The sequence below is a fragment of the Echiichthys vipera genome (assembly GCF_963691815.1).
Source record: "Echiichthys vipera genome assembly, chromosome: 12".
NCBI lineage: Eukaryota > Metazoa > Chordata > Actinopteri > Perciformes > Trachinidae > Echiichthys > Echiichthys vipera.
Window position 1 is genome coordinate 24,524,901 of NC_139837.1, and position 10,878 is coordinate 24,535,778.

At 40.5% G+C, this 10,878-nt stretch overlaps 1 protein-coding gene across 7 annotated transcripts in view; it reads right to left on the bottom strand.

The window, feature by feature from the left end:
* The window catches only part of ppp2r5eb (protein phosphatase 2, regulatory subunit B', epsilon isoform b), a 63,462-nt gene extending 52,584 nt beyond the window's left edge, over positions 1-10,878 (bottom strand). For 2 of the 7 annotated variants that reach the window (XM_083923956.1, XM_083923957.1), the window contains exon 1: positions 10,592-10,878. Coding sequence is in view for 5 of the 7 variants with exons in the window: in XM_083923951.1 (XP_083780077.1) it covers positions 3,609-3,646 (38 nt within the window). In the remaining 2 variants the exon portion in view is untranslated. Of the gene's footprint in view, positions 1-3,608; positions 3,653-6,266; positions 6,349-10,444 lie in introns of those variants that run through there. The other 5 variants (XM_083923953.1, XM_083923952.1, XM_083923955.1 and 2 more) reach the window with 4 other exon arrangements.

Genomic DNA, 10,878 nt, shown 5'->3' on the forward strand with positions numbered 1-10,878 from the left:
CTACCCACCAACGGAGAGACATCGCAAAAACACACACAGTCTACCCAAAATAATAGAGCTGCGGCTTCAAACGGACAACAAAACAACAAGCAGCAGCAGAAGTCAGGCTTCTCACTGCAAACTACTTCTCTGAACCACACCCTGAAGCGTCAATCTCCTCACCTCTTTTGACTTCCACATGAGTTATGACATAAGCAACGGCAAACTGAGACACTGTGATGTCCAGAGCCAGCCTACACACACCAAATCAGCTTGATGTCACGGAGGCCCAAGAACAAGAATTACAACTCTAGCAAAATGGTTATGTAATAAGACGTGAATGAGACGCTGCAGGCGTGCTGTCTCTAATGTCAAAGTCACACAGGCAGTCGTACAGTATGTCCAGCAGGCCTCGTATGTAACAGAGTGGACAGAGAGGGAGAGGAGAGGTACCGGGACACACGCGGCCTTCAGTACAAGCACACACACTCGTCATGCTGCTGCCTGAGGATATGTACAGCATTAGCAGACAGTGAAAGCCTTTTTTCTGAGGCTGCACAGCTGATCGTCCATCATCACGTACAGTACACCACAGTTTTACAAGTGATTAAGGGCTGCAGAGCGGCACCGCGTCCATCTGTGGTTAGAGACCACTGAGGTGTTGATTTGATTAGACTTTAAGAGGAGGAAGATACCAATCAAGACTGACAACTGGGACTAAAAATAAGCAGAATTTAAATCCGAAATTAGTCTCTTTTTCTGTTTTCAGGGTAATTTGTGCAAATTTACATCTTGTCTTTACGTAAATTTGACAAACTGTTATGAGTGACTCCCATCAGAATAAAGACAATTCCCAAACGTGTCTATTCTCTTCCACACCCATATCTGGACTCAGGAAACTGGTTAGCCAAAGCGCCCTACTTTCCCAACTTTTTCCAGACATGCTGAATAATTACTGCGACACAATCAATGTAGTCACTAGATAACGGCTTAAACTATAGCCTGTCTCAAAACACATGACCTTCACTGTGTGAAGTATCCTGTAATAATCATTTTACTTACTTATTGTTCTTTGTTTCAGTCGAGCCAGGGCGTCTCGACTATAAAATGCTGCAGGAAACCTTGCTATTTAATCACGCAATCATGTCTGGAGCTGCAGCAATTAGTTGATGAAATGATAAAGACAAATCATTTTGGTTATCTATGACTCATTTAAATAAAATATCAAGCAATAAATGCAAACACTAGCTGTATTGAGCTCTTCAAAAGGTAAGGCTTTGGTTTTACATTATTGTAAATACAGCTGCACAATATTGATACGAACGTGATTCACAATATTGGCAGGAATGGTCATTTTTGCATCATAATTCTCATTTTCTAGGGCTGTCCAGAAGACCAATTTTGAGCTTCAATGCAACGGCGAATATAACTCGGATATCCGTTGGCGTTGGAGGCGGTGGGGCACACTAGCACACTGTAGGCTGGCACTGGGTGAAATGAAGTTTGCCAACCCTGCAGCTGAGTTACCGTAGACGGGCCAATATTGGCCAAGCATTCACTCCATGTACTGAGACAAAGGAGTTAAACAGCATTAAAACGCACGCCCCAAAGGGCTACGTTTCTCCTTGATCGCTTACATCACTTTCATCTTTACTTAGCTGTAATGGCTAACGCTAACGGCTAACGGTAACTGTCAGTGAGCGATTGGCTGGAGGGGATAGGTTGACACTCTCGCAACAAACCTGGCAAGCCGACTGCTGGAATTACTTTTTCAGACACTAGGTGGCGCTGTTCTGCTCATTCTCCATATTCAACCTTTAAGTCTCTAAAATACGACTTGTAGGCGGGTGCCACAATACTTTGTTCGGCATGACATTTTGCCTTTAGAAAATACAGTTCCCTCCTGTGATTTAAATATTGCACTAGTCTATATTGTGATTAAATATCTTTGCATAGTTTTAAAAGGACAACCACATTCAACACAATCAACACATCATCAATGGGCTCCAGGAACTTGTTGGTTATTCATCACTATATCTTATATTCACTCAACAATAATGGAATTAATTGTCCCAAAAAGTCATAATAAAGGGCATTTTTCCAGGAGACTAGCAACTAGAAGCTAATGTGGATAAAGAATAAAAGAATAAAGCACAGGGGACCTATTTTTTTAATTTACTACTACACCCTACAGACAGACTCACATATGACAAAACCAATTACATGTGTTGAGAGTCCTCTGTCAACGGCTCATTGTCTTCTCCTTCATAACCACACAGCTGTTAATGATCCATCTGAATGAGTGCCTTCTGTTGAGCATTAGAGTGGGAAAACACCTCCAGCTGATCTGTCTAACCGCTGGCTGTTGGTTTAAACCCTCCACCAGAAAGTCTGCCAGGTGACTCTCCATTAATCTGTAGATCCTGCTGTGTGTGTGTGTGTGGTGTGTGTGTGTGGTGTGTGTGCGTGCGTGCGTGCGTGCGTGCGTGTGTGTGTGCGTGGGGGGGGGTGTAAAAATAAAACTGTGGCTGCTCAGTACGTGAACAAAACATTTCATTTCCTACCCTAGTTGGCAGTTTTGCCTTTCAAACTTTGGCACAGGACTATTCAAATGTCATACAAAGTGGGTCCCAGCCGCATCTCAAACACAACAATAACAAAAGCAAGATGACACCTCAACGTGTGCGTGTGCGTGCGTGTGTGTGTGTAGCCTCGCAGAGACCAGACAAAGCAGACGAGAGCCTCTGAAAATCACCTTCACTCTGAGATTATCTCGGGCTGAAATGGCTTATTGTGGAACAGCTCTGACGTACACACTCTTCAAACAATCAGGTTATATTACTGTAACCTGTTAAATCCACTGTTTAACAGAGTTCTGATGATGGTGGTGGAAAGCAGGTTTCTGTTCATAAATGAGTCAATGGACAGAAAATGTAACTATTAAATTATTGTTTTTATCCATTCAGTGGATGCAACTGCAGGATTTCCTCTGTTTTATTGAATTCTAAACTGAATAGCTTTGAGTTTTAGACACTTGGTCTGAGATAAAGAGACAATTAAACATGTCGTCTTGGGCGCAATTTTCTCTGTTTTTTGACAATTTATAGATAGACCAATTTATAGATAGACCAATTTAACGTGACAATAATGATGATAATGATGAAGATTGTTAATTGCAGCTCTACTGTCCATGCTGTACAGAATGTAAACAGATCTGCAAACCAATGGATTAGTTGTCTTTGTTCTTTCCTCCTCTGAGACAGTAACCTGAATGTCTTTGAGTTGTGGACAAAACAAGACGTTTGAGGATGTCATGTTGTGCTTCAGGAAACACTGATCAACATTATTCATGTTTAATAAATCAAACAACTAACCAATTCAATTCATCGAGAGAGTAACGGATAATGAAGATAATAATTTCATACATCCGTTCAGCTTCATTTGGCTCTGATCAAACACCTGGGTGAAGTCGTGCATGAGTGACTCAGAGTTTCTGCCTGCTACATCACAGATATCTGAAGAGCTGTCGCTGCTTTTATGCTTTCACCACCTGGTGAATGCCACCAGTGGAAATACTGCACTCATTCTCCGTCTGAAAACTCAAATGTACAAACTGGAGCTCCGCTTACCTGTGCAAAGGGGCACTGGTATCCCCATGTACAACCATCAGTCCCTCACTCCCTCTCTCTCCCTCTCCGTCTCTGACCGGCCGGCTAATGGCGAAAACACTCCACCACAACAAATGAGGAAGAGCAAGACTCGTATGGCAAAGCCATTCCCCTCCCATGCCTCTTACATAAGAGACCAGATGACATCCAAACAGGCTCGGGGAGGGTGGGATTAAAGAAGGAGGAGGAAGGAGGAGAGAGGAGGGGGCACGGCGAGCAACAGCAACAGAAAGGGAGGAAGAGGAGGGAGGGAGCTGCTGTTCGACAGGAAGTCAACAAATAGGCAACGGCGAGGCGGAGTGAGAGGAGATGAAGTGAGGGGACAAACAGGAACACACACATCGGAGATAAAAAAAAAAAAAGAGGCTGGCAGGAGGAAAGCTCAAGGATCTCTCGCTTGTGGTCAAGTTAAAATGTTCAAATTCAAAACCTCCTACAGCTGCAGAAAACAAACTGTGGCTCTGAGTGTGGCTCTTTACTGCAACACTTCACCTAAACTCCAGCCCAATAGTCTGTGTGAAATCACCACATGATAAAGCCGCTTTTTCTATATTCCTGTGTCAATTAAATACTTTTATTAGTCCATTCTTTTCTTTTTTAATGAAGCACTTTAGTGCAAAATGAACATAACGTGCAAGAATCAGAAGGTCATTCAAATAGTGCAGATATTGCTGTAACACAGTTCAGTTGCTGTTTTTTTACAAAGTAACAATGACCGGTCCCCAGAGCTCATGGTGATGCCTTTAAATGCCTTGTCCAACACCCATTTTAGGTTGGATTTGCAAAGGGAAGCTACAAAACATCATTCAAACACATACAATTAAAAGAAACAAACTTAAATTAATATGAAAAAGACTTGCATAGTGAGGGAGTAAAATTAAGGAGGAAATAAAAATTCAATGTAATTAATTAATTACATTTAATTTTAATATTGTTATTATTAGACTTAGACTTCTCTTTATTGATCCTTTGGGATGAACTCCTGCAAGGAAATTAAGTTTCCAGCAGCTTCCAAAAACACAAGGGGGGTACTATATAAATATAGTATACGATAAGTAATAAACTCTAAGATATGTGAGGTAGATGTAAGAAAACAGGTCAAATAAAATTCAGCAAAATGAAATCAGATAAGTTAAATGTAGAGGAAAGGTATCAGATCAAACATGGCTGACTGTATATGACAGAAATGAGCAGTAAGATTAAATTATTGCACTGGTGGGTAAAGTTATTGCACAAAGTAAAGAAGAAGATAAGTGTCCAGGTGTGTAAGAGTAGATTATCAATTAGATTATTAATCAATTACACCATAAACTATTTTCTGATTAAAGCATCGTTTGCTCTAGAAAATTTGCAAGTATCCTTGGTCTTCAAAGGATTTATGTTTCGTCCATGTGACAGATATCTTTAATCTGTTTACACTTGAATTTTGAATGTTTGATCGGATCACAAGTGGACAGGCTAAATACAAGTGTCAATGACCACCAAGACACGCCGTGGCAACACGAATGCGCCCTGATGTGCCCCTGAGAAGGACAGGACAGGAAAACACGTCTTCCATGCAGGGCGCGGTGCTTGTTCTGGTGACAGTGCAGTGTTCAGCGAGTGCGCATCGTGTTGGACTCTGCTGATAGTGACATCTCCGGCTGCACCGACACAACCGCTCAGGTGACTGGTGAGAGTGTGCGGGCATAACTGTTCACCAGGCCCCAATTTCCAGCCTTTGGTCGCCATCGTTGGCGGCCACTTTTAACACAAAAACGACAGGATAGCAAACGCCCAAACCCAGCCCAAAGTAAATGTGTGCACGGACATCTGTTTGGGAGATAACGGCAGACACAAATGACTTTTTTTAAGTTACCATGACAGAGCTTTTATTCTTCTGCATCACATTTTCATTATTGAGAAGACGTATAATGGCATAGTCTCTTAATTATTCTAGGTAAAAGATGACTAAAAATGCCAACCATTGTCTCAGTATCAACAACTACTTTTTAACATTAGCGTTGAGCTCTGTTACGTCTTGTTTCAAACTGCACAAGATTCGATTTTATATCTCTTATGTCACTGCACCTGTACATTTTAAATAGTAAATCATTTAACTTTGCTGTATTTTATTACCCTTTAAAGCTCACTGAATTGCCCCGGCGTATGAAATGTGCTTCACAGACTATGTGATGTCTCTCAGAAACGCATTTTAAAACCAAGTGTATAGAGAGCCTCAGTTTGTTACCACGGAAGACGAAGAAAAACAACATTTTTCAAATTTGTGCAGGATTTTTCTTGTCAATCGACTTATTGTCTTATGGTTTCAGCTCAGCAAACTGTAACCACACACACACACCTGGCTGATTAATATTCAATATCTGCGGTTAAAACTGGAACTATAAATCATCTTATATGACAAACACAGGAAATGAATGAAGTTTAAAAACAGCCATCGCTGACTCCAGAAGTTTCACGTCTATCATGGCAACAAATTATTTACGCACAACAAAGAGAACAGGTTATTTTACATATTGGTTTGCTAGAGTCACTGATAAATGGTTAAGTGCTCCCAGCGCTAATAACATCAGTATGAACCCCAGATGTACTATTGAAAAATCTGTCTGCTATACTCACTTCTTTGGAAAGGCTCCTGTCGCCATTATTGACTGAATGCTGCAATCTGACAGCACGTCTAATTGGTGTGATTCATCCACGGCATAATGTTCACACAGTCAAGAACAAGTGAACTCAACACACACACACACACACACACACACACACACACACACACACACACACACACACACACACACACACACACACACACACACACACACACACACACACACACACACACACACACACACACACACACACACACACACACACACACACACACACACACACACACACACACACACACACACACACACACACACACACACACACACACACACACACACACACACACACACACACACACACACACACACACACACACACACACACACACACACACACACGATAAGAAGAAGGCAGTTACTCCACCAGCGTCGTCATAAACACAGGAGACTTTGGATGTTGAGCTCTCTCAGCAGCGACTGGAGCTGCCCTCAACATGGTGTGACATTCAAAAACCTTGAAGCTGAACCGGCATGACAGTACGAAAACTATGACCACGCCTACATAAAACACACGCGCACACACACACAATCACTGCAAATACCATCAATGCATAAGGCCACACCTGGCCTCTAGCACGCTGCCGTCATCCACACGTGACTGACAGGTGGAAATGAAAATAAAAGTCGGCGGTGAAAGGAAATTTTCTCAAGTACTGCAATTAAATCAAATTTTTCATTTCCATTTTCAGCAATTTTATAAGTATTAGTAGGGAAGTATTGTAATTGCTACATCCATTTGATAACTTTGCAGATTCACATTAATAAGCCAAATATAATAAAATATGATCAACATATATAGGTTAAGATAAGGGGATAAATCCACAATATAGCAATATAGTATAAAGCACAGGGTTCAAGCACTTTTAAAGCTTTTTTCAAGCTTTTCCAGCAGTGTGCGTGTGTGTGTGTGTGTGTGTGTGTGTGTGTGTGTGTGTGTGTGTGTGTGTGTGTGTGTGTGTGTGTGTGTGTGTGTGTGTGTGTGTGTGTGTGTGTGTGTGTGCGTGCGTGCGTGCGTGCGTGCGTGCGTGCGTGCGTGCGTGCGTGCGTTCGTGCGTGCGTGCGTGCAACTCCTGAGATAACTTTTGTTATGATTTGGCACTATAAAAAAAAATGTAATTGGTAAATAACATATTTATATACAGTTTAAATTATAAACAGCAACAAAAATGATGTATCGTGACATCTTTCTAGTCCAGAAAGGTGCCAAATTATCATCCTAGAAACTGAATCATAAGCACTTTCTCACACCTTGAAAAGACCACAATAAAATTCAAGTGTTTTTTCAAGGATTCCCAGCACCCATAAAAACCCTGAAAGTAGTTTGAATTAGCCCCACTGTTACTGGCTGCACCATTAACATGATGTAAACAGTAATGCATCAATAATAGCAATCCAATGAAGTGTTATTCTGCACGATGAGTACTTTTACTTTTGGTACTTTAAGTATTTTTTGATGTAATACTTTTGTACTTGTGTAAAATTATGAATGTATAACTTTTAGTTGTAACCAGAGCTCGACATTGACAGTTGCCAGGTTGCCGTTTTGAGCTCGGGCAACCAATTATTGGCGTTTTAAACATAAAACGGGGACGGTCAACAACAAGACGTGCAACAGCAACTACTTAAAAAGTTAGTGTTGAGCCCCGGTTGCAACAGAGTATTTCTACAGTGAAGTACCCCAGTGAAAGAGTACTTCCACTGATCATCGCCCCTCCTCTTCAGCATATCTTTCTATGTCTCTCTCACTCATCATCCATGTCACTACTGTGTCATTAGTGGTGAAGATCTCCATGTTGTACACACACACTACTCAGTAAAACAATGTCAGCCTGGACAAGACAACATGACAGAGCGGTGGCCTATTTAGAGTTTGTCAGACACAGTAGCCCAGTGCAAAGCCAGTCAAAGTTCGTATCGGATTATCACCACACATATGACAGTTGGCTTCACTTGACAGGACGGCTAAACTCGTCTCAGGACGGATTCACGGGGCGTTTTTCGACCCGCGGAGGATTAAACATCCGCATTTTGCTTTTATTAAGCAAACCTGCCCATGACCCCATTGCTTCCCTGACATTAGCTCTGCCCGGGAAAGATCAGCCACTAAAGCCAGCCACCACCTAAGACAACATCATAATAAAGATTAGATCCATTTCCGTTACTTATTTGCTGATTTGGTTTAGATTTCAAACATGTAAAACAGAAAATAATAAGATTACACAGCTAGAAAACATGGAGACGCATGAATAACAAAGACTTTTTTAGAGAATAATAGTTTTTTCTTTTCTTTTTGACATGTCCGAAAAGGAGTGGAAAGTATACACTTATTTAATCCCGCCACATCCCCATACATCACTGTAAGTTAGTTACAGCTTCCTCTTTCCTACATTGATTTTTTTTTTTTTTTTTAAGTCAAGTAGATTTTTTTAAGTGTACTTAACAAGTATCTTACAAAATACATCACATTTCTCAGACATCCCACCAAATGTATGTGAGAATTTCTTGCATATTTATTTTATTTATTAAAAAGATTAGAAACGTATTCATACAGAAGACGCCACAGAACACTGTACACTCAAACCACCAGACAAAGGAGCAGTTTCTTCCCCCAGGCTGTCACTATCCCAATAAAGCAACTGATGCACTAATAATCCCACATTTATTACAGCACCCTCTGCACTATTATTACATTTACAATTTCATTGTGTTGTATTTTTTATGTATGAATTTATATCTATATCTGTACATAGTAGTTCAATATTTGTGCTCGCCTTTGTTCGTTTTTGTTATCCTTGTTTTTATCTATATATCTATTTCTGTGCCAAAAAACTGGACTCAAAATCCTTGTATGTGTTCACACTTATTTAGCCATTAAGCTGATTCTCATTCTGACTGATAGATCTTTAGTACCATTCAGAATTTTTAAAATAAATAAATAAACAAAACATAAGTAAATAGAAATAGCCATCGGCAGATCTGCCCTACAAAGCCAAAGTGTAGTAACTAAGAAATGAGTTAATAAAACAAATGTTTGTTTACTGTCTTAACAAATGAACAGTTGGTACAATGATGATGGATTATGCTTTAATAGTTAACCATTGAGTAATATTTATCCAAATCAATCCTAACCTCCATACTTTGGGAACCAAATTGTGCAACGCATAACGTTATTGGTGGTTTCGTAGTCACTGCACTTAGACTTTGCAGGGCAGAGCTGCAAAAATAATCTCTGTAAATCATAAATAAGTTAGAGAGTGGTCTAGACCTTCTCTATATATTAAATGTCTTAAGAAAACGTTTGTTATGATTTGGGACTATAAATAAAACTGCACTGAAATGGAATGATTGCTTCAACTCAATGTAACATTACAGATACAAATGCATCGCTTGATTACAGGGAGCCACCACCTAAAGCCAAATATCTAATAATAACAATAATACTAATAATAATTATATATACACATATAGATATATGAGCAGCAGAATAGGCCATCAGCTGCATAAGACGCTAGACTTTATTCTGGTAGATCTGAACTGAGGGAATTTGCTTTTTTGTTTTGTTTTCTTCTGACTTGCTTTGGTTATGTAAACGCATGTTTCTCTGTCAATAAACTCATTTAAATTCAGTTAAAATAGACGTTCTATGTTCCAATATTGCTAGCAAAAGAATGTGGAAAAATACATTATAATGTCATAGATATCCCATCAAAAGGTCCATAATGAAGCGGAGTACGTGAGAGCAGGCCAAGTTGGGCCTGTCAGCAGCAGCACAATATTCAAAACTTGACAGCGCGATGACGTCACTACCGTTAGCATGCTTAGCTAAGGTTAGCGACGTTAGCCTTCCCTTGGTTAAACCGTTACAAAGGCGTCTTGATTTTAACGCTTAAAACAGCTAGCTAGTTGTCTCCCCGGGGTACAAAAACAACGTAAACATCACTAACATCTGAACAATGTTGCTTCGCGTCACCAGCAGCTTAGCTTTAATTCAGAAAACGGGCGTTTTTTTAAGTAAGCTAAGCTAACGGCTACCGCGGGTTAGCAACATGTAGCTCATCAAAACACAAGATATGAAAACATTGATTAGATCTATACATATTAACATGTGTGCTTATAAAACAACGTTACCTGGGCGGACTTGGGCGGTCACCCATCATCCCAAGATGCTAATGCTGCTACCGTTTAGCTACACACACACCACCGTCCCGAGTCCCGACCCCCGAGTCCCGACACAAGCTGCAGCCGCCGAGCCGACTGTGGCTGTGAGTACTTTACCTTGATCCTCTGCGGTGTCGCAACGGCGGCGGATGACTTTATATCCTAATGTTTTGGTGCTAAAACAGCCTTTTTTCCCGGATCAAAAACAAGCAAAAATCCGGCCTCAAACTCCCATTAATAACAAAATATATAAAAAGATTAAACGCAATTACATTCCCGATAGTGATTCAATAACCTGCCTTCCCCCTAAACCTTTTGATTTGAGTGTTTTTATCTTTAGCTTCGTTTATGATTCGGGGCTGTTTCTTTTTCTATTGTCAACACTGCTGAGGTTCAGACCACGG